Consider the following 24,364-nt stretch of genomic DNA (forward strand, 5'->3'; position numbering starts at 1 on the left):
CTGCGCTGTGTTACCCTGCGCTGTGTTACCCTGCGCCGTGTTACCCTGCGCTGTGTTACCCTGCGCTGTGTTACCCTGCGCCGTGTTACCCTGCGCTGTGTTACCCTGCGCTGTGTTACCCTGCGCCGTGTTACCCTGCGCCGCGTTGCCCTGCGCCGTGTTACCCTGCGCTGTGTTACCCTGCGCTGTGTTACCCTGCGCTGTGTTACCCTGCGCTGTGTTACCCTGCGCTGTGTTACCCTGCGCTGTGTTACCCTGCGCCGTGTTACCCTGCGCCGCGTTGCCCTGCGCTGTGTTACCCTGCGCTGTGTTACCCTGCGCCGTGTTACCCTGCGCTGTGTTACCCTGCGCCGTGTTACCCTGCGCTGTGTTACCCTGCGCTGTGTTACCCTGCGCCGTGTTACCCTGCGCCGTGTTACCCTGCGCTGTGTTACCCTGCGCTGTGTTACCCTGCGCCGTGTTACCCTGCGCTGTGTTACCCTGCGCTGTGTTACCCTGCGCCGTGTTACCCTGCGCCGTGTTACCCTGCGCTGTGTTACCCTGCGCCGTGTTACCCTGCGCCGTGTTACCCTGCGCCGTGTTACCCTGCGCCGCGTTACCCTGCGCCGTGTTACCCTGCGCCGCGTTACCCTGCGCTGTGTTACCCTGCGCCGTGTTACCCTGCGCCGTGTTACCCTGCGCTGTGTTACCCTGCGCTGTGTTACCCTGCGCTGTGTTACCCTGCGCTGTGTTACCCTGCGCTGTGTTACCCTGCGCTGTGTTACCCTGCGCCGTGTTACCCTGCGCCGTGTTACCCTGCGCTGTTACCCTGCGCTGTGTTACCCTGCGCCGTGTTACCCTGCGCCGTGTTACCCTGCGCCGTGTTACCCTGCGCTGTTACCCTGCGCTGTGTTACCCTGCGCCGTGTTACCCTGCGCCGTGTTACCCTGCGCCGTGTTACCCTGCGCCGTGTTACCCTGCGCTGTGTTACCCTGCGCTGTGTTACCCTGCGCTGTGTTACCCTGCGCTGTGTTACCCTGCGCTGTGTTACCCTGCGCCGTGTTACCCTGCGCTGTGTTACCCTGCGCTGTGTTACCCTGCGCCGTGTTACCCTGCGCTGTGTTACCCTGCGCTGTGTTACCCTGCGCTGTGTTACCCTGCGCCGTGTTACCCTGCGCTGTGTTACCCTGCGCTGTGTTACCCTGCGCTGTGTTACCCTGCGCTGTGTTACCCTGCGCTGTGTTACCCTGCGCTGTGTTACCCTGCGCTGTGTTACCCTGCGCCGTGTTACCCTGCGCCGTGTTACCCTGCGCCGTGTTACCCTGCGCCGTGTTACCCTGCGCCGTGTTACCCTGCGCCGTGTTACCCTGCGCCGCGTTGCCCTGCGCCGCGTTACCCTGCGCCGTGTTACCCTGCGCCGTGTTACCCTGCGCCGTGTTACCCTGCGCCGTGTTACCCTGCGCTGTGTTACCCTGCGCCGTGTTACCCTGCGCTGTGTTACCCTGCGCCGTGTTACCCTGCGCCGTGTTACCCTGCGCCGTGTTACCCTGCGCCGTGTTACCCTGCGCCGTGTTACCCTGCGCTGTGTTACCCTGCGCCGTGTTACCCTGCGCCGTGTTACCCTGCGCCGTGTTACCCTGCGCCGTGTTACCCTGCGCCGTGTTACCCTGCGCCGTGTTACCCTGCGCCGTGTTACCCTGCGCTGTGTTACCCTGCGCTGTGTTACCCTGCGCTGTGTTACCCTGCGCTGTGTTACCCTGCGCCGTGTTACCCTGCGCTGTGTTACCCTGCGCTGTGTTACCCTGCGCTGTGTTACCCTGCGCTGTGTTACCCTGCGCTGTGTTACCCTGCGCTGTGTTACCCTGCGCCGTGTTACCCTGCGCTGTGTTACCCTGCGCTGTGTTACCCTGCGCTGTGTTACCCTGCGCTGTGTTACCCTGCGCTGTGTTACCCTGCGCTGTGTTACCCTGCGCCGTGTTACCCTGCGCCGTGTTACCCTGCGCCGTGTTACCCTGCGCCGCGTTGCCCTGCGCCGCGTTACCCTGCGCCGCGTTGCCCTGCGCCGTGTTACCCTGCGCCGTGTTACCCTGCGCCGTGTTACCCTGCGCCGTGTTACCCTGCGCCGTGTTACCCTGCGCCGTGTTACCCTGCGCCGTGTTACCCTGCGCCGTGTTACCCTGCGCTGTGTTACCCTGCGCCGTGTTACCCTGCGCCGCGTTACCCTGCGCCGTGTTACCCTGCGCCGTGTTACCCTGCGCCGTGTTACCCTGCGCTGTGTTACCCTGCGCTGTGTTACCCTGCGCCGTGTTACCCTGCGCTGTGTTACCCTGCGCTGTGTTACCCTGCGCCGTGTTACCCTGCGCCGCGTTGCCCTGCGCCGTGTTACCCTGCGCTGTGTTACCCTGCGCTGTGTTACCCTGCGCCGTGTTACCCTGCGCCGTGTTACCCTGCGCCGTGTTACCCTGCGCCGTGTTACCCTGCGCCGTGTTACCCTGCGCTGTTACCCTGCGCTGTGTTACCCTGCGCCGTGTTACCCTGCGCCGTGTTACCCTGCGCCGTGTTACCCTGCGCCGTGTTACCCTGCGCTGTGTTACCCTGCGCTGTGTTACCCTGCGCTGTGTTACCCTGCGCTGTGTTACCCTGCGCTGTGTTACCCTGCGCCGTGTTACCCTGCGCTGTGTTACCCTGCGCTGTGTTACCCTGCGCCGTGTTACCCTGCGCTGTGTTACCCTGCGCTGTGTTACCCTGCGCTGTGTTACCCTGCGCCGTGTTACCCTGCGCTGTGTTACCCTGCGCTGTGTTACCCTGCGCTGTGTTACCCTGCGCTGTGTTACCCTGCGCTGTGTTACCCTGCGCTGTGTTACCCTGCGCTGTGTTACCCTGCGCCGTGTTACCCTGCGCCGTGTTACCCTGCGCCGTGTTACCCTGCGCCGTGTTACCCTGCGCCGTGTTACCCTGCGCCGTGTTACCCTGCGCCGCGTTGCCCTGCGCCGTGTTACCCTGCGCCGTGTTACCCTGCGCCGTGTTACCCTGCGCCGTGTTACCCTGCGCTGTGTTACCCTGCGCTGTGTTACCCTGCGCCGTGTTACCCTGCGCTGTGTTACCCTGCGCCGTGTTACCCTGCGCCGTGTTACCCTGCGCCGTGTTACCCTGCGCCGTGTTACCCTGCGCTGTGTTACCCTGCGCCGTGTTACCCTGCGCCGTGTTACCCTGCGCCGTGTTACCCTGCGCCGTGTTACCCTGCGCCGTGTTACCCTGCGCCGTGTTACCCTGCGCTGTGTTACCCTGCGCTGTGTTACCCTGCGCTGTGTTACCCTGCGCTGTGTTACCCTGCGCCGTGTTACCCTGCGCCGTGTTACCCTGCGCCGTGTTACCCTGCGCTGTGTTACCCTGCGCCGTGTTACCCTGCGCCGTGTTACCCTGCGCTGTGTTACCCTGCGCCGTGTTACCCTGCGCCGCGTTACCCTGCGCCGTGTTACCCTGCGCCGTGTTACCCTGCGCTGTGTTACCCTGCGCTGTGTTACCCTGCGCTGTGTTACCCTGCGCCGTGTTACCCTGCGCTGTGTTACCCTGCGCTGTGTTACCCTGCGCCGTGTTACCCTGCGCCGTGTTACCCTGCGCTGTGTTACCCTGCGCTGTGTTACCCTGCGCTGTGTTACCCTGCGCTGTGTTACCCTGCGCTGTGTTACCCTGCGCCGTGTTACCCTGCGCCGTGTTACCCTGCGCCGTGTTACCCTGCGCTGTGTTACCCTGCGCCGTGTTACCCTGCGCTGTGTTACCCTGCGCTGTGTTACCCTGCGCTGTGTTACCCTGCGCCGTGTTACCCTGCGCTGTGTTACCCTGCGCTGTGTTACCCTGCGCTGTGTTACCCTGCGCCGTGTTACCCTGCGCCGCGTTACCCTGCGCCGTGTTACCCTGCGCCGTGTTACCCTGCGCCGTGTTACCCTGCGCCGCGTTACCCTGCGCTGTGTTACCCTGCGCCGTGTTACCCTGCGCCGTGTTACCCTGCGCCGTGTTACCCTGCGCCGTGTTACCCTGCGCCGTGTTACCCTGCGCTGTGTTACCCTGCGCCGTGTTACCCTGCGCCGTGTTACCCTGCGCTGTGTTACCCTGCGCCGTGTTACCCTGCGCCGCGTTACCCTGCGCCGTGTTACCCTGCGCCGTGTTACCCTGCGCCGTGTTACCCTGCGCCGCGTTATCCTGCGCCGTGTTACCCTGCGCTGTGTTACCCTGCGCTGTGTTACCCTGCGCTGTGTTACCCTGCGCTGTGTTACCCTGCGCTGTGTTACCCTGCGCCGTGTTACCCTGCGCTGTGTTACCCTGCGCTGTGTTACCCTGCGCTGTGTTACCCTGCGCTGTGTTACCCTGCGCTGTGTTACCCTGCGCTGTGTTACCCTGCGCCGTGTTACCCTGCGCTGTGTTACCCTGCGCCGTGTTACCCTGCGCCGTGTTACCCTGCGCCGTGTTACCCTGCGCTGTGTTACCCTGCGCCGTGTTACCCTGCGCTGTGTTACCCTGCGCCGCGTTACCCTGCGCCGTGTTACCCTGCGCTGTGTTACCCTGCGCCGTGTTACCCTGCGCCGTGTTACCCTGCGCTGTGTTACCCTGCGCCGTGTTACCCTGCGCCGTGTTACCCTGCGCCGTGTTACCCTGCGCTGTGTTACCCTGCGCCGTGTTACCCTGCGCTGTGTTACCCTGCGCCGTGTTACCCTGCGCTGTGTTACCCTGCGCCGTGTTACCCTGCGCCGTGTTACCCTGCGCTGTGTTACCCTGCGCTGTGTTACCCTGCGCTGTGTTACCCTGCGCCGTGTTACCCTGCGCCGTGTTACCCTGCGCTGTGTTACCCTGCGCCGTGTTACCCTGCGCCGCGTTGCCCTGCGCTGTGTTACCCTGCGCTGTGTTACCCTGCGCCGTGTTACCCTGCGCTGTGTTACCCTGCGCCGTGTTACCCTGCGCTGTGTTACCCTGCGCCGCGTTGCCCTGCGCTGTGTTACCCTGCGCTGTGTTACCCTGCGCTGTGTTACCCTGCGCTGTGTTACCCTGCGCTGTGTTACCCTGCGCTGTGTTACCCTGCGCTGTGTTACCCTGCGCCGTGTTACCCTGCGCTGTGTTACCCTGCGCTGTGTTACCCTGCGCCGTGTTACCCTGCGCTGTGTTACCCTGCGCCGTGTTACCCTGCGCTGTGTTACCCTGCGCTGTGTTACCCTGCGCTGTGTTACCCTGCGCTGTGTTACCCTGCGCTGTGTTACCCTGCGCTGTGTTACCCTGCGCTGTGTTACCCTGCGCTGTGTTACCCTGCGCTGTGTTACCCTGCGCTGTGTTACCCTGCGCTGTGTTACCCTGCGCTGTGTTACCCTGCGCTGTGTTACCCTGCGCCGTGTTACCCTGCGCTGTGTTACCCTGCGCTGTGTTACCCTGCGCCGTGTTACCCTGCGCCGCGTTACCCTGCGTCGTGTTACCCTGCGCCGTGTTACCCTGCGCCGTGTTACCCTGCGCCGTGTTACCCTGCGCCGCGTTGCCCTGCGCCGTGTTACCCTGCGCTGTGTTACCCTGCGCCGCGTTGCCCTGCGCTGTGTTACCCTGCGCTGTGTTACCCTGCGCTGTGTTACCCTGCGCTGTGTTACCCTGCGCCGTGTTACCCTGCGCCGTGTTACCCTGCGCCGTGTTACCCTGCGCCGCGTTGCCCTGCGCTGTGTTACCCTGCGCTGTGTTACCCTGCGCCGTGTTACCCTGCGCCGTGTTACCCTGCGCTGTGTTACCCTGCGCCGTGTTACCCTGCGCCGTGTTACCCTGCGCTGTGTTACCCTGCGCTGTGTTACCCTGCGCCGTGTTACCCTGCGCCGTGTTACCCTGCGCTGTGTTACCCTGCGCCGTGTTACCCTGCGCTGTGTTACCCTGCGCTGTGTTACCCTGCGCTGTGTTACCCTGCGCCGTGTTACCCTGCGCCGTGTTACCCTGCGCTGTGTTACCCTGCGCTGTGTTACCCTGCGCCGTGTTACCCTGCGCCGTGTTACCCTGCGCTGTGTTACCCTGCGCCGTGTTACCCTGCGCCGTGTTACCCTGCGCTGTGTTACCCTGCGCTGTGTTACCCTGCGCCGTGTTACCCTGCGCTGTGTTACCCTGCGCCGTGTTACCCTGCGCCGTGTTACCCTGCGCCGTGTTACCCTGCGCCGTGTTACCCTGCGCCGTGTTACCCTGCGCCGTGTTACCCTGCGCCGTGTTACCCTGCGCTGTGTTACCCTGCGCTGTGTTACCCTGCGCTGTGTTACCCTGCGCCGTGTTACCCTGCGCCGTGTTACCCTGCGCCGTGTTACCCTGCGCCGTGTTACCCTGCGCCGCGTTGCCCTGCGCTGTGTTACCCTGCGCTGTGTTACCCTGCGCCGTGTTACCCTGCGCCGTGTTACCCTGCGCCGTGTTACCCTGCGCCGCGTTACCCTGCGCCGCGTTACCCTGCGCTGTGTTACCCTGCGCTGTGTTACCCTGCGCTGTGTTACCCTGCGCTGTGTTACCCTGCGCCGCGTTACCCTGCGCCGCGTTACCCTGCGCTGTGTTACCCTGCGCCGTGTTACCCTGCGCTGTGTTACCCTGCGCCGTGTTACCCTGCGCCGCGTTGCCCTGCGCTGTGTTACCCTGCGCCGTGTTACCCTGCGCCGTGTTACCCTGCGCCGCGTTGCCCTGCGCTGTGTTACCCTGCGCCGCGTTGCCCTGCGCTGTGTTACCCTGCGCCGTGTTACCCTGCGCTGTGTTACCCTGCGCCGCGTTGCCCTGCGCTGTGTTACCCTGCGCTGTGTTACCCTGCGCTGTGTTACCCTGCGCTGTGTTACCCTGCGCCGTGTTACCCTGCGCCGTGTTACCCTGCGCCGTGTTACCCTGCGCCGCGTTGCCCTGCGCTGTGTTACCCTGCGCTGTGTTACCCTGCGCTGTGTTACCCTGCGCTGTGTTACCCTGCGCTGTGTTACCCTGCGCCGCGTTGCCCTGCGCTGTGTTACCCTGCGCCGTGTTACCCTGCGCTGTGTTACCCTGCGCTGTGTTACCCTGCGCCGTGTTACCCTGCGCTGTGTTACCCTGCGCTGTGTTACCCTGCGCTGTGTTACCCTGCGCCGTGTTACCCTGCGCTGTGTTACCCTGCGCTGTGTTACCCTGCGCCGTGTTACCCTGCGCTGTGTTACCCTGCGCTGTGTTACCCTGCGCTGTGTTACCCTGCGCTGTGTTACCCTGCGCCGTGTTACCCTGCGCTGTGTTACCCTGCGCTGTGTTACCCTGCGCCGTGTTACCCTGCGCCGTGTTACCCTGCGCTGTGTTACCCTGCGCCGCGTTACCCTGCGCTGTGTTACCCTGCGCCGCGTTACCCTGCGCCGTGTTACCCTGCGCCGTGTTACCCTGCGCCGTGTTACCCTGCGCCGTGTTACCCTGCGCCGTGTTACCCTGCGCTGTTACCCTGCGCTGTGTTACCCTGCGCTGTGTTACCCTGCGCTGTGTTACCCTGCGCTGTGTTACCCTGCGCTGTGTTACCCTGCGCTGTGTTACCCTGCGCTGTGTTACCCTGCGCCGTGTTACCCTGCGCCGTGTTACCCTGCGCTGTGTTACCTTGCGCCGCGGCCCTTGTCCTTCTCGGATGTAGTGGTTGTGGGTTTGGAAAGAGCCCTGGTGAATGGCTGCAGTGCACCTTGCGGGTGAAGCATTCACGGCTGCCACTGTGTGCTGGTGGCGGACGGAGTGAATGTTTAATGTGGTGGATGGGGTGCTGATAAAGTGGCTGCTTTGTCCTGGATGGTGTTGAGTTTCTTGAGTTAATAGTCCGTGCCGGGTGTGGTTATGTGCAGCTGGTTTGCGGGAGTGATTGGCCGGTGAGAAGTGGCTGCTGCTCCTTAAAGGAGCGAGTAAGGGACGGTGCAACGTGGTCATGTCACATTCTGTCATTTACTCTCACCTGTTGCATGTGTAGGAAAGATAGTCAGACAACTTCCAGTTCATGCCACAGGCCATGTGTGCGATGAGGATTGAGAACAGGCTCCTCTTTGGTTCCACCTAGCCCCTTTCACTATTCCACCCCCCCCCCCCCCCCTCCTCCTCCTCTCCCTCCCCCCACCCTGTCACTGTCCGCTAGTCTTGCCCTGACAACTAAGGAATTTTCGCTATCCCTTTCCACATTGCTACTATTCCAATTTCTATTTACATTAGCTCTGTATGGGGGCAGCACGGTGGCTAAGTGGTTAGCACTGCTGCCTCACGGCGTCGAGGACCCGGGTTCGATCCCGGCCCCGGGTCACTGTCCGTGTGGAGTTTGCACATTCTCCCCGTGTCTGGGTGGGTCTCACCCCCACAACCCACAGATGTGGAGTGGCCACGCTATATTGCCCCTTAATTGGACAAACCAAATGCGCATTTTAAATTAAAAAACACACTGGGCGGGTTTCTCCAGTCGCCGAAATCAGGTTCGCCGATCGACGGGAGAATCTCCGTTTGCGCTAAAATGGGGGGCGGCGCCGCTTTTGCGATGCTCCGCCCCCCTTGAGCATGCCGTCGGGACGTCAGAGGCCCCTCCCTGAAGCTCCGCCCCCGATGGTCCAGGTTCCCGGGACGGCATGGAACACTTTCTCCTTTACGCCACGTGCCTGCTAGCCCCCACCAGACGGAGGATCGATGGAAGCTTTTGCGCCGTTTTTTTCTGCCGTAAAACACCGCTGTTCCCACGCCGCCGTCAGCGCTTAGCCTGGATATCGGAGAGTTCAGCCCACTAGCTCTGTATTCACCACTCGGAGATACATTACATTCCAGAAGGCAACGGCCAGGCTGTGTAGGTACAATACTGTGTACGGTGGTCCGGGGCGGGAGGCGACAGGGGGGTTGTTGTTGGGCAATTTTCTCCCATTTCTTCTCCTAAAGTGCTGCCTCTTCCAGGGTTCCGGTCCCCATGCGTATTGGACCTACACATTCCTTCTTCAATCTTGCGGCCATCCTTCCTGAGTGCATTGGGAGGGGGTCCAGAGGCCGCAGTGGGGTGGCAGAGGGAGGGGAGGCGGCATTGAAAGACCGGGGTGCCATTTAGAAACGGTGCCCCGCTCCGCGAATACTCTTCCTGCACCGGAAATGATGTAAGCGCCGCCTCGGTGGGGCATCCTTCACCGAGGCCAAAATACATAACGGTGTTGCATCTCCGAGGTGCGGCCCACTGAACCTGCCCGAAACGGGACTCTGTTTCTGTCCTGTGAGAATCGCGCCCCTCGTCTCAGTGATGGTGACCACGACAACTGTCACTGATTGTTGTACAAACCCCATCTGGTTCACTCGTGTCCTTTAGGGAAGGAAATCTGCCGTCCTTACCCGGTCTGGCCTACACGTGACTCCAGACCCACAGCAGTGTGGTTGAATCGGAACTCCCCCTTTAAATGGCTGTGCGAGCCACTCAGTACAAGGGCGATTAGGGAGGGGCAACATATGCGGGCCCAGCAGCAACGCCCACATCACATAAATGAATACGTTTTTAAAAATCCAGCATCTGCAGTATTTTGCTTTTATTGCACACTTCTGTTTTTATTCGTTCATCAGATTGGCCATCGCTGGGCCGGGCCAGCATTTATTGCCCATCTCTGAGGGCATTTAAGAGTCGACCACATTGCTGTGGGTCTGGAGTCACATGTAGGCCAGACCGGGTAAGGACAGCAGATTTCCCTCCCTCAAGGACATTAGTGAAGCAGATGGGTTTGTACATTAGTGAAGCAGATGGAGTACCCAATTCATTTTTTCCAATTAAGGGGCAATTTAGCGTGGCCATTCCACCCACCCTGCACATCTTTGGATTGTGGGGGCGAAACCCACGCAGACACGGGGAGAATGTGCAAACAGCAGTGTTACCCACTGTCCCACCCTGCTGCCCGAATTCAAATTTCACCATCTGCCGTGGTAGGATTCGAACCTGGGCTCTGGGCCTCTGGATTACTCGTCCAGCGACACTACCACTGCACCGTTACCTCCCCTGTCTACTTTCTCTCTTGCCGTTGCTTTTTCTTTCCCTTTCTCTCTTTATTTCTCGTTCCCTCTCTCTGGTTCTCTTCCCTCCTCCCCTCTGCACACAGTCGCCACCAGAGAGTGTGCAGAGCAGAGTAGCACCCTCGGAGCTGCCTTGCGCCACTCAGTACAGACCAGGGATTGAAGCTGTGAATAGCTCAGCTCCACACTGCCTCCACCGGCCTAAGGAGCCCAGTTAGAGATTCCTCCTCCTTTACTCGCACGCTGTAGGTAGCTCTCTACACATTGCCTGGTTTACAAAAGTTAAGGTTGTGTCTTTTCTCTGACTCCTATATTCATAGAATCATTGAATTTGCAGTGCAGAAGGAGGCCATTCGGCCCATCAATTCTGCACCGGCCCTTGGAAAGAGTACCCTCCACCTTATCCCCTTAACCCAGTAACCCCACCCAACCTTTTTGGACGCCAAGAGCAATTTAGCACGGCCAATTCACCGAATTGTCGGAACCATTTTGAGTTACCGTACTCTTTCTGCACGGTCCACTCCGTGACTGCAATATAGCAACAGGAGCAGGCCATTCAGCCCCTCACACCTATCCTATAGTCATTCAGATCAACAACTTGCATTTGTATAGCGCCTTTAACATTTCCTACATTAACACCGTGACTACACTTCAAAAACATTTAATTGGCTCTAAAGTGTTCTGGGGTGGTGGAAGGTGCTCTGCAAACACACATTTTGTCTTTCTTTTCCACGTTGAAGTGCTGACGTTTTCTAAAATCTCTTTGTAGAGTTAATGTGGGCTGTGGACCGGCAGAAGAGCGGGTTTTACTCACTGGCCTGCACGCAGTGGCTGACATTTACTGTGAAAACTGCAAAACCACACTGGGCTGGAAATATGTAAGTTGTTGGCTGTGTGTTTCCATGTGTTTGTGTATCTGCCAGTCTCCTTGTACTGCCGGGGAGATGGTGGCGTGGTGGTCAGGCCGCCGGACTAGTAATCCTGAGACCCAGGCCAAGGCTGTGAGGATGTGGGTTCAAATCCCACCATTCCATAACATTCCATAAAACTAGACTCGGGGAATGGTGACCCTGAAACTATCCTCACTTGGCGTAAAAGCCCGCTTGGTCTGAAAGGGAAGGAAATCTGCCACCCTTACCCGGCCTGGCCTACATGTGACTCTATACCTACAGCAATGTGGTTGACTCTGAACTGCCCGCTGAAATGGACCTAGCAAGCCGCTCCGTTCAAGGGCAATTAGGCATGGGCAAGACAAAACAATAACAGAAAAATACGTGGGTGCCTGTGTGTCCCATTGTGTATATTTCCCTGTGACTGTATTTGTTTGTACATTTACGTCTGTGCGTGCGTGCTAAAATTTATTTGATAATGCCTCTGTGAAACGCCTTAAAATCACAATTATAAAAATGCAGGTTGTTGTATCCAGGGTCATTAACGAAGGGTCTTCCCTCCCACTCTGCCATATATAAAACTGTATATTTGCATTTTTATATTTGCCCTCACTCCTGTCTCCCGTGGTCAACCAAGGCTCTTCCTCCTTTGCCGTCATCGAGCTGAAGAACTGCAGCAAAGCTCGAGGATAATCAACGGTAGCCTCCGTTTCAATTGAACCAGAACAAAATGTTAAGTCGTTCTAATACTCAAAGAACAAGTTCACATGGAAATCACCAGTTATGATCAAACTTATCTAATTATCTCTGCACTATGATAAATAACAAACACAATACTTTCCCCCACATCAGTCTTGCTTCATTGGAAATAACTTATTCAGGCCTCCTACATTCTAACCTTCCGAGGTCCAGGCAATAACCTGTCCTGGCAGTTGTTTCAAAACTGATTATTAATGTTTCTGTGCCGCTATTTCCCCCTTACAACCTGAGGGGAAGGAATAGATGAGACAGTATCTGCTGAGTACCAAGGGCAGCACGGTGGCGCAGTGGTTAGCCCTGCTGCCCCACGGCGCCGAGGACCCGGGTTCGATCCCGGCTCTGGGTCACTGTCCGTGTGGAGTTTGCACATTCTCCCCGTGTCTGCGCGGGTCTCACCCCCACAACCCAAAAAGATGTGCAGGCTAGGTGGATTGGCCACACTCAACTGCACCTTAATTGTTATTTATCATAGTGCAGAGATAATTAGATAAGTTTGATCATAACTGGTGATTTCCATGTGAACTTGTTCTTTGAGTATTAGAACGACTTAACATTTTGTTCTGGTTCAATTGAAACGGAGGCTGCCTAGAGGGAGACTGGAGTGAGGGCAAATATAAAAATGTCGTCTTCCAGTTCTGCCCACTTGTGCAGGAGAGATGTTAGGGAAGAACCTCTTCACTCAAAGGGTGGTAGAGGTTTGGAACTCTCTCCCACACGCAGTAGTATATCTGAGATACATTTTTGTTAAGCAAAGATATTAAGGGGTATGGGCCAAAGGCAGGTTTATGGAGTTAGGTCGCTGATCAACCGTGATCTCAGTGAATGGCGGGACAGGCTCGAGGGGCTGAATGGCCTATCCCCTGTTCCTATCCCGATTTTAATTTCTCTGCCATTGGCAGCCGTGCCGTCAACTTTTGAATTCCCTCCTTTAACCTCGGCACCTCCCTACCTCCTCTTTTAAGACGCCCCTTAGAACCTACCTCTTCGACCGACGTTTTAGCCACTAATCTCAATGCCTCACGCGGCCCCGTCTCACAATCTGTTCCACCGCACGCCTGTGAGGCGCCTCGGGCGCTCCATGAATGCAAGTTGTTGTTGTTGTTGTCGCCGTCACGGCTGAACTCAGTGTTGCTCTTTGTCCACAGGAGCACGCCTTCGAGAGCAGCCAGAAATACAAAGAAGGGAAGTACATTATAGAACTTGCTCATATGATTAAGGACAATGGCTGGGAGTGAACAGAAGGTCCCACTGGAGCTGATTGCTGGGCCCTTGACCCTGGAACAGGAGGAGTAACTGAAGGCTTTGGTTGCACATGTTGGGAGGGGGAGCTGAGCCGCCAGTTCCATCTCTCAGCCACCCGCCTCTGCATTTCTCTCCCTTTTAGTATTATCGTTATTATCCTCTCTTTGTCGTTTTGTTTTGCCTCCTGTGGTCAACCAGCTCCTGGCTCTTCCTCCTTTGCCGTCGTCGAGCTGAAGAACTGCAGCAAAGCTCGAGGATAATCAGCGTCGCTTTTTCTTAAGTCAACTTGAAAAGCGGTTTTAGTGACGTTCGCTTAAGAGTAGCATTGTTTGGGAGTGCGGGGGGGGGGGGGTGAGGCGAACGGCAAACGTGTGTTTAGGGAAACGCAGGTGGAGAACTCAAAGCTGAGGCCCGGCCCAGTGACGGTAGCCGGAGCTACGGTGTGTCCGTCTGTCTGTCCCTGGTGAAGGGCCGGATCGACGACCTCCCCTCCGCCCCTCCCGAACCCCCTTTTCCCATCTGCCTGGAGGCTGACGGGATTGAAAAGACATTTTTGCTCCACAGGCATGCAAGGCGCTGCGGGGGGGGGCGTGCCCGTCCCGTCTCGGGGGGGGGGGGGAGGAAATCAGCGTCCGACCGCCGTGTCCGCTTTGGGGCCGCATCAACCCGACCCGCGGTGCGGATTGGCCCCTCTCGCTGCAACCGGGCATCGGTCGCCGTGCATTTGAGTCACGCGCATTGTTAGAACTGGGGGCAGGTCGGATGGGAGGGAGGCTGAGCCCCCTCCTTACCCCAGCTGGTGGGCCTTTTCCGATGGCCGCTGGATGTCTCAAGGCCACCTCGTTTTTTGTTTTTTAAATCATCCCGTTCCCCTTTAAGGGCATCCCTAATATCGGATGGGCCAATCCAACTAAGGAGTTGCCAAAATAAGCACCCTGTTGCCACTTGAGTAAAGGATGTGTTCCCAATGAAATGAGGATTGTATTATTGATATCCAAAAGATGCTCTACACCTCGCAGTGCCTGCTGGTCGGGCAAGGCAAACCCCGTGAGAGTGGGGCTCAAATCCTACCCCCCCCTAATCTTAACCTGTCATTTCATCAGATCCCTTCAAACAATCGTGACGTACGGTTGAAGGATCAGCGTCTAACTGGGTCAGTCTTTAAGAGACACTGACGGATCAGCTAATTGCAGCTAAGCCGTGAGAGGGAATTTTGGCCAAAGCTTCTGCTTGTGTGAGGGAGACCGAGAGAGTGAGCGCGCGAGTGTGGATGGCGGAGACAGCACCGATGCCCCCTTTGGTACCCTGCTGGCGCAGGTGGGCGAGGCAGCTGGGCTGCTTCAGACAAAGGTGGGAAGGAAAATATCACTTCAGGTCTGTGTGGCAAAGTATGGACAAAACCTCCTGCCAGGGGAGGGGTAATGGGCACCCCAGCCCCAGAGCACCCCACCCAACACAAATGCTTCAAACTTAAACTTCAAAAGTTGTCAAGCAGCAAAGGGGAAGGGATAATTAACTGCACAGGTGGTGGCTGTACGGATAACAAAACTGGACACAGGTACTTCCTGCTGGCACAGTGGATGTGTCCATTACTCAGTTATTTTCAGTAACAGTTAAAGGGTGTATTGGGAAGGGTGGGTCACATCAGTGCGAGTGAGATACCATTAGATGAGGATTGCGCCTCAGAGAGATCACATTGACCTCGGAGGGGCTGCAACACAGATTCAGGAGCAGGGTACCGGGGCTGAAAGAGTTAAATTATGGTGAACGGTTACATGGACTGGAGCTGGTATTCCCTTGAACACACGCGATTAAGGAACGATCTAATTTAGATATTAAGGTGACGAAAGGAGTTGACGGGAGACAGAAAGTATATTCTCCGGTTAGGGACGTTCAGAACAAGGGGGGCAAAACCTTCAGATTGGTGCTGGGACCTTCGGGGATGATGTTCGGAAGGACGTCTTCACACAAAGGGTTGTGAGAATCTGGAACTCTCTCCGGCAATACGATGCGAGGGTCAATGGAACGTTTCAGAACTGAGATTTTTGTTGTATTAGGGGTTGTGGAACCTAGGTGGGTAGATGGAGTTAAGGTACAAACCAGCCATGACTGGTTTAGCACAGTGGGCTAAGACAGCTGGCTTGCAATGGAGGACAAGACCTGCAGCGCGGGTTCAATTCCTGTTCCAGCCTCCCCGAACAGGCGCCGGAATGTGGTGACTAGGGGCTTTTCACAGTAACTTCATTTGAAGCCTACTTGTGACAATAAGCGATTATTATTATTGAATAATGGAATAGGCCCAGGCCTGAATGGCTTCCTCCCGTTCCTCCTTTTCCACATGATGTGTACACGGAACTGTCAGTAACAAGATATCACATTTTCCATTGTATCTCATGCCCTATAGGCGCCCAGTCTGGGACAGGAGGGAGTTCTGGGACTTGTGATGGAACCTTCTATTTTTTGACTCAGTAAGTCAGGTAAATATCAGGGAGATTGTCCTGCTCCAGCTCAGCAGCAGCCCCCTCCGTGCCCCCTTCCCCCCACTCCGGTAAATTGTGGCAAATCAGTCCGGTTCTCACCGGCTGTGACAAAGAGCCTGGCCCCTGTGTGAGATTTGTAGTCAAGTGACACTTCAGCTTTCTTCACTTCTCCATTCTGCAGTGATGTAAAGACCATGGCAACTGTGTACAATGCATGGCCGGAGTGTAACCAAACGTAGGCTGGGCAACACTGCTGAAATCCATGGCACCGGCACGCAGACCTCTGGGCTTTCATGTGTCGACAGTACAACCGGTCAAATGAATCTGTCCAAATATTGACCAAAGCACCTCTCTGTTTACGCACTCTTACATGAGCCAGGTAACAAGTCCAGCCATACTGGCCAACTGTATTGTCACTGGACTACCTATTAATTGGTACCAGTGCGTGATAGAAAGACCTCCCTCTTTAAGCGTCCGCCGTGTGGATAATCGAAGGTGATCACACGCCCTTCACGTTTGGGGTTTGACCTGAAGCTTCATCCAAACACAACTCAAATTTGGAAGGTGCGACCCCGCCACATGGTCATTCTGCGGGACCCTTTCACTTCTTCCGGCAGTCAGAGTGTGAAACCTTCACACGGAGTTCACTAATAGTGCTCGGGGCTCACGTGGCACCATTAATTGGCCAAAGAGCCTTTTGTCCGCCATTCGAGGGGAGGGTCTGCAGTTGAATAAGGTCCACAAACCCAAAGACCAAACACAGCAGTATGGCCAACCCACGCAGTTGGGGTACATGTCTGCAGGGAGAGAGGAAACCAAACTTTGCATTGCGTGATAGCGGCTGTATATTAAATATGGTGGTTGACTTGTTATCTTGGCTTGTTTTCTACCATGCATGAAAATAAACTGTCCAAAGCAACGCCGCAGAACCTCTAGGATGGGTGGCCTGTTGTACATCCAATAAACCCATTGGTTCAAGCAGCCAATTAGCCTCTGTTTTGTTGCAGCCAAAGCTAGCTTGTGATTGGATGCCGCTTGGATCTGAAATATTCTAACCATGGCTCCCATTGGCTACCAGAACCAATTCCCTGACATAGTCACATTGCCTGATGCGATTGGCTAGAGGATGTACACTCTGCTAGATCATCTCCTTAAGTGATACTGTGCTGTCCCCTATTTAAACAAGAAATTGGTAATATATACAGAACTTGTCTTATATTGTGTACTCTTGTAAATATTCATATTTAAAAGAATTTTTTATAATATATTCAGCGATGTCTGACCCATATCTTCGACTCTGCACTTTTATTTTCCTGCTATGTATTCATTTCTTGCTGAAGTATTTTCTTTCCATTTAAAGGTGTTTCAGTTTGTCAATGGAGGGATGCAACAATTCTTGTGCTTACGTTTTGTTTTCTGGCAGGGTGGGGGCCACACTGGCCTGAGTTGGCAAATCCCAGGGAGTAACAGCTCTCCTCAAGGGTTAATATCGGACATCGCGGTGGCGCAGTGGTTAGCACTGCTGCCACACGGCGCTGAGGACCTGGGTTCGATCCCAGCCCTGGGTCACTGTCCGTGTGGGGTTTGCACATTCTCCCACGTGTCTGCATGGGTCTCGCCCCCACGACCCAAAGGTATGCAGGGGAGGTGGATTGGCCACGCTAAATTGCCCCTTAATTGGAAAGAAAAAGAACTGGGTACTCTAAATTTAGTTTAAAAAATATTGGGTCCTTAATTCCACCCTTTGATCAGGGTCATTTAAAAAAAAAATTGTGCATGGGATGTCGGCTTCACTGGCTAGACCAGTATTTGTTGCCCATCCCTACTTACCGTTGCAAAGGTGGTGGTGAGCTGCCTTCTTAAACCACTGCAGTCCGAGGTGTAGGTACACCCACGGTGCTGTTAGGGACAGAGCTCCAGAGTTTTGACCCAGCGACAGTGAAAGAACGGCGATATGTTTCCAAGTCAGGATGGTGAGTGACTTGGAGGGGAACCTCCTAGTGGTGGTATCTCCCCCCCCCCCCCCCACACCCCACCCGGTGTCTGCCGCCCTTGTCCTTCTTCCTGGTGGAGGTTGTGGGTTTGGAATGGTCACAGGTACCTCCATTGCTATCTTAAGGTGACATGAGGGAAAACGTTTTCAAAGCAGTGAATGGTTAGAATCTGAAATACGGTGGAAACAGATTCAATCAAGGCTTTGGACCAACATTGGGTCGTTACCTGACGAGGAAAGCTTTTCAAGGCTATGAGGAACAGCAGAGAGCCTGCACAGATGGGATAAATGGGCCTTCCTTTGTTCTGTAAACATTCTATGATTCATCTTCTGATTGCATTTGTCACACGAGCCAATCCAACTCCAGGAGCTGGGCAGGGGAGTCTTGTGATCTAAATTCAGCCATCGCTTCTTGCTTTGGAGGTGCCAGGCCAGCGTGAAGGGCGGGCCCGGCTACAGGCAGGTGGAAATCTCCATCTTCTTTCCTCCGTGAGACTCTGTTTCCGTGGAGACTGCCTCACCGGCCCTAGCTACCCTCCATGACCTGCTCTGAAAGGCCATTCTTCACGTGAGCCATTCAGCGGCTGGGTGGGTATGTCCTGATAACTCTGCTGACGGGTACTAATTGAGTAGGAGTCGCAGAGCGTGAATGACGAGGATGGGCATCCCTGGCTGCCTTTTATTTCTCATCCAAACCTGTCCTCCACTGAGGCTAGTTGCATTTTGTTAGATTCTGATCAAACCAGGCAAGGCATCTTAACCTGGGCCCTGCCTGGTCTTTAATTGTATTCTTTCAAAGGCGCATTATCTTTAAGCTGCTAACACCTAATGTAAACAAAGCCCGTTCAGGATTATTTAATGTAGCAGCGAGCTCATTTTAACCCTTTATTCAACAGCACATTACTGACTAGTTCAAATGACCTTGAGCTGTGCACGGTATGGGGGGGGGGGGGGGGGGGGGAGGGGGGGGGGTGAATAGGTGGGACCTCTAGCTGTGAGCCAGGCCCAGTTCTTAATCTGTAAGCCTTTGCTGCAAAGGAGCCAATGTTGTGGCCCACCCTGTTTCACCGCATGTTTGGAATCCTATAGCACAGATGGAGGCCATTCGGCCCATACTGCCTGTGCAAACACCTAGTGCAATCAGGTTAGTCACCCTACCTCTGCTCGTTCCCCATTGTCCTGCATGTTTCCCCCTTTTTAAGTATTTTTCCAATTCCCCTTCAAAATGTATGATTGAATATGTTTCACCAAAGCATTCCAGGTCATAGCAACTTGCTGTGTAGAAAATAATAAATTGTGTGCGTGGGTTTCGCTCCCACAACCCAAAGATGTGCAGGGTGGGTGGATTGGCCACGCTAAATTGCCCCTTAATTAGAAAAAATGAATTGGGTATGCTAAATTTATTTTTAAAAAGAAAATAATAATCTGAACCCTTGATTCTTTTACCATTTATTCTTAAATCTGTGTCCCCTGGTTCCTGATCAGTGGAAATGGGGTAAGTGAGGAGATCATATCGAAAAAAGTTATCATTGTAATACCTCAAGTAAATCTCCCCTGAACCTCTTCTTTAAAGAGAACACCCCCAGCTTTTGCTAAACTGAAGCCCGTCACCCTGGCACCCTTCTGGTAAATCTCTGTCCTTATTACCTATAGTGTATGTAAAATTGCAACGTGTGGCAGCACGGTGGCGCAGTGAGTAGCATTGCTACCTCACGGGCGCCGAGGTCCCAGGTTCGATCCTGGCCCTGGGTCACTGTCCGTGTGGAGTTTGCACATTCTCCCCGTGTCTGCGTGGGTTTTGCCCCCACAACCCGAGGATGTGCAGGGTAGGTGGATTGACCACGCTAAATTGCCCCTTAATTGGAAAAATGAATTGGGTACTCTAAATTTAAAAAAAAAAGAAAATAGCAATGTGCATTTTGTCCACATGATGCTACCATATACGCATGTACCAACAGAGGGAGTCTTCCAGGAAGAATTTTTTTTAAAGGATCCAGCTGGTGCAGTTGTAAATCTAAATGTCCATAGCTGAATATATAACTGTTTCTGGTCCCCAAACAGTTTTCATTTTTAATAGATTGATGATGGAAGTCGTGACTTTTGGGAACTCCGTTCCTCTCTAAATTCATTCACAAGCAGCCCATGTCGAGATTGTAGGCCTGTCTCCCTCCTTTCAGCTGGCTGCAAGGATTCTGCATGAAATGTGTGTGGTGCATTTACCAACTCAAGTCAAGTTGAAACTACGGACTGCTTTTAAACATCGCCCGAAAAGAAAATAATTGTTGCACTTCTTCCTCCATGTCCCCACCCCCCCCATCAATCTGTCTTCCTGTCTTTTCTTGCGCCTTGAGTTATTTTGTAATGGTGGATCATCAACACGTGTCTTACCGTCCGGAAGTTCCTGTAGCGCGGAATTTGATTCATTTTCCCTTTCTTTCTAGTCTCGCTTTCGTATGTCGACCTCTTCTGTGAACTGTTCCAGTGAGATTCACGCAGGTGATGTGTTTATGTTAAAGGTGTGGTGTCTGCAGGGCTCCGATTTGTCACTGTGCTGACTTTAACCGACCCGAACAGCACCGGAAGATCCCATGCAGGAACAGGAAGCTGGTTCAAGTGAAATGGACACCCAAAAGACGTCTCCTTCCCTACCCTTCCTGGAACTATTTTCCACCGGCACCCCTCCCTTTTCCCGTCCCCCCCAAAAAACCTTAAGACCTGCTTATTTGTGTTATTTGACCTTCACCCAGCTAGCTTTGTATTGAAGGCTGGGTGCATCAGGAGCATTTTGCCTGATTTGTGACCTATGATTTGTCGGAGCAATGAGTCCCCTATCTCGACATTGCCTCCGGGGAAGAACACCACCTTTAAAGGAGGAAGGGTTGAGAAGGCTCGTCGTCCTAGGCCTATTTGGTGAATCTCCAGTGAAGAGTAGGGTTTGCAGAGGCCTTGGAGACAGGTTGCCCACCAGCTTCCTGACCAACTGGTCACAGAAATGTACAGCACAGAAGGAGGCCATTCGGCCTGGTGTGCCTGTGTTGGCTTTTTAAATAAGAAATCCGGGCAGCACGGTGGCGCAGTGGGTTAGCCCTGTTGCCTCACGGCGCCGTGGTGCCAGGTTCGATCCCAGCTCTGGGTCACTGTGGAGTTCGCACATTCTCCCCGTGTCTGCGTGGGTTTCGCCCCCACCAGCCAAAAGATGTGCAGGGTGGGTGGATTGGCCACGCTAAATTGCCCCTTAATTGGAAAAAATAAATTGTGTACTCTAAATTTCTTTTTTTTTAAAAAGAAATCCAATTCCATTCCTCACACTCTTGCGCCATAACCCTGTTAATTGCTCCTTTTCAAGTATTTATCGAATTCCCATTTGAAAGATCTTATTGAATCAGCTTCTAGCACCACATCAGACAGTGCATTCCAGACCACAACAACCGGCACATTAAAATACACTCTCCTCCGCGCACCTTATCCTTTTGCCAGTCATCGCTCCCCAACGCTCCTGCTGGCTCTGACCCATGCTGGGTGCCATTCCGTTCGGTGCGGGCAACCCTGTGGTACTTCGCCCTGACTGCCTGTCTTTGTGTGGGCAGATGAGAGAGCGAGAGTGTTTGACCACGGGGTGCATCACACCCAGATCCCATCCTCGCTCAAAATCTCCGCACTCGGGCAGCACGGTGGCGCAATGGGTTAGCCCTGCAGCCTCACGGCGCTGAGGTCCCAGGTTCGATCCTGGGTCACTGTCTGTGTGGAGTTTGCACATTCTCCCTGTGACTGCGTGGGTTTCGCCCCCACAACCCAAAGATGTGCAGGGTGGGTGGATTGGCCACGCTAAATTGCACCTTAATTGGAAAAAATGAATTAGGTACTCTATAAGTTTTTTTTTTAAATCTCCGCCATCGGGCAGCAGAATTCATTGGTCAGTGATGGAGATCAGAAACTCTGGTTGATTTCTTTGCCTTTCATAAACCCTGAACCTGAGGCAATTGTGAGAGGCCTTTTAGTGGGGTAGGTTAGTTAATCTTGCAAGTCAGGGATTGAGGGAGTGCATTTTAATTTCCTTGTTCAAACGTGAGTTGATGTAGAGGGGGGGGGGGGGGGGCTAAAAGAATTGTTAAATTATGGGAACAGGTTGCATAGACGAGACCTAATTCCCTTGAGTGCGGAAGATTAAAGGGTGATCTAACTGAGATGATTAAGATCATTAAAAGATTTAACGGTTAGAAACTATTTCCTCTCTGGTGGGCGAGTGCAAAACCAGGCAACATAACCTTATATTGGAGCCAGATTATTCAGGGATGATCTCCGGAATCACTTCTTCACACAAGTGCTTGTGGGAACCTGGAACTGCGTCCCACAAGATGCTGGGAGTCAATTGAAAATTTACCAAACCGTGATTTTTATTAGGCATGGGGGTTGGGAGTTCCAGAACCAAGGGGGGTAGATGGAGTTAAGATATAGATCAGCCTTGATCTAATTGAATAGCAGAACAGGCTCAATGAGGTGAATGGGCTCTTCCTGTTCCTTTGTGGGATTCACCGGACTATTTTATTCTTGCATTGAGGTGTATGAACAGGAACTTTCTGCCAACACAATCGAGTCACCCCCGCGAAAAAGTAACCATTTCTCTTTCGTCTCCTCTCCAGATCCCAATGGAACATGCTGAGACAGTTCAGCTCTCGCCAACGCCCTGGTTCTCCGGCGCGGGGATAGGGCCCGTGCCTCAGAGTGTTTCACCGGGGTTGTGGGAGGTCCCAGGGTGCCGGAGGTCGATGGGTGGGCAGCAGCAGATGAACACTGCCCGGGCCTCTCACCTCTTAGTGGCAGGACATCCCCTCCCGGTTACCCCGCTGTTTGGGTAGAGCTTCACCAGAATCACCTTGCAGCCTCCAATACCTTCACCACCAGTGTTTGTACATAGTCAGTATTCCGAGGACGGGCATTTGTAAAGTATGTTGTTCGTGCTTAATTGTCGCAAAAAATAAAGGTTTTTTTTCCAGACATTTGGAAGCCTCTAGCTCTTGCTATTAAACAGGATGAATTAATTATGCATTTCACCCATTAATAGGAAATATTTATTTTTCAAGAGGTCTCTCCTTCCGTGCTATACATCAGCCAGAGTCTAGTATTCTGGAACAACCTGGAGAAATTCCACATGAAAGTCTACTATGAGGTTTTAAGTAAAGATTTGGCTTAAACACTACATCGTTATTAGGGGGGTGGGATCAGGTTGAGGGGATGTACAGAATGGAGAGTCCCAGTGATGTACAAATGGAGTTGAAGAGGAATCTCAGGCAAGGGACCATAGGCAGTCCTCTGAAAACTAATAAAGAGAAAAGGTGCTTGGGGACTGCTGAAAATCCACATCCCAAGTGGCGGATCCACCATTCAGTGGTGTACCTGCCCATTGGGGTGGTCAGGATGCTGGCAATCCAGTCCCTATTTGCAGTAGCTCCTGGTGTGCAAATGCCACTGGTCAGGAGATCCTGATACCCAGGGTCCACCTGGTGAAGGTTCAGAACCATGCTCGAGGCTTTCTAATGGGAAGCCAGTAGCTGCTATCTGAGGGAAGGACTCTTTCGGGTCAGGTCCAGGCTGATTGGTGATGACATATCCAAACCAGGGCACCCTTCCCCTTGACATGTTGATGGGAGTTTCCATGTGTCAAGGCACCCAATTCATCAAAGAACAAACTTGATAGCCCAGCTACAACCCTGACTCAGGCAACCATTAGAACCCAATAGTCCCATTTTCTCAGGGAGCCTCTTGCGCCATGCGATTTTCTTGTGGGAGCTCAAGCTAACCTCTTCCTGCCCAGCTGTCAGCTGAAGCAATGCAATACAAAGGAACCTTTGCCAGGGAAGTAAGAGTAGCTGGCCAGTCTGACCCCCTGCACAGAGCTCGACTCACTGCACCTTTGCTGGGTAGATTGGCATACCTTGCGCTTACATTACCCCTGAAACAACCTCAGTACACAATGTAATTCTATGTGTGTCCTAGATACAGGCCAGCGTGTTTGCCCATTAAGGCATCGGGAGAACTACCCAGAATTCACAGGACAGAAACAGACCATTTGGCCCAACGGGACAATGCTCCACAGGGACTGCCTTCCACTATCATCTCACCCTATCCCCTTATATTACTTTCCCCCTCGTATATCCCTCGAGCTTCCCCTTGGGGCATCTGTGTCATTCACCTCAATCACTGTGATAGCGAGTTTCTCCTGAATTCTCTATTGGATTTATTAGTGATTGTCTCATACTTTTGGTCCCTCGACTTGCTCACAGGGTGCTAGGCCTTTTCTCATTAGAGCGGAGAAGGATGAGGGGCGACTTGATAGAGGTTTATAAGATGATCAGGGGAATAGATAGAGTAGACACTCAGAGACTTTTTCCCCAGGTGGAACACACCATTACAAGGGGACATAAATTTAAGGTGAAAGGTGGAAGATATAGGAGGGATATCAGAGGTAGGTTCTTTACCCAGAGAGTAGTGGGGGCATGGAATGCACTGCCTGTGGAAGTAGTTGAGTCGGAAACATTAGGGACCTTCAAGCAGCTATTGGATAGGTACATGGATTACGGTAAAATGATATAGTGTAGATTTATTTGTTCTTAAGGGCAGCACGGTAGCATTGTGCATAGCACAATTGCTTCACAGCTCCATGGTCCCAGGTTCGATTCCGGATTGGGTCATTGTCTGTGCGGAGTCTGCACGTCCTCCCCGTGTCTGCGTGGGTTTCCTCCGGATGCTCCGGTTTCCTCCCACAGTCCAAAGATGTGCGGGTTAGGTGAATTGGCCAATGATAAATTGCCCTTAATGTCCAAATTGCCCTTGGTGTTGGGTGGAGGTGTTGAGTTTGGGTAGGGTGCTCTTTCCAAGAGCCGGTGCAGACTCAAAGGGCTGAATGGCCTCCTTCTGCACTGTAAATTCAATGATAATCTATGATTAATCTAGGACAAAGGTTCGGCACAACATCGTGGGCCGAAGGGCCTGTTCTGTGCTGTATTTTCTACGTTCTACGTTCTAACACCTTC

General features: G+C 54.1%; 1 protein-coding gene across 4 annotated transcripts in view; it reads left to right on the forward strand.

Annotated features, from left to right (window-relative positions):
- Positions 1-22,330, forward strand: part of ypel2a (yippee-like 2a) — a 76,232-nt gene extending 53,902 nt beyond the window's left edge. The window contains exons 3-6 of one of the 4 annotated variants that reach the window (XM_072469905.1): positions 10,739-10,847; positions 12,764-15,337; positions 19,775-19,829; positions 21,974-22,330. In XM_072469905.1, coding sequence (XP_072326006.1) covers positions 10,739-10,847; positions 12,764-12,853 — 199 coding nt within the window. In that variant the 3' untranslated portion in view covers positions 12,854-15,337; positions 19,775-19,829; positions 21,974-22,330. Of the gene's footprint in view, positions 1-10,738; positions 10,848-12,763; positions 19,830-21,973 lie in introns of all 4 variants that reach the window. The other 3 variants (XM_072469906.1, XM_072469908.1, XM_072469909.1) reach the window with 3 other exon arrangements.
- Positions 22,331-24,364: the final 2,034 nt, after the last annotated feature.

This window comes from Scyliorhinus torazame, chromosome 12, assembly GCF_047496885.1.
Source record: "Scyliorhinus torazame isolate Kashiwa2021f chromosome 12, sScyTor2.1, whole genome shotgun sequence".
Classification (NCBI taxonomy): Eukaryota; Metazoa; Chordata; class Chondrichthyes; order Carcharhiniformes; family Scyliorhinidae; genus Scyliorhinus; species Scyliorhinus torazame.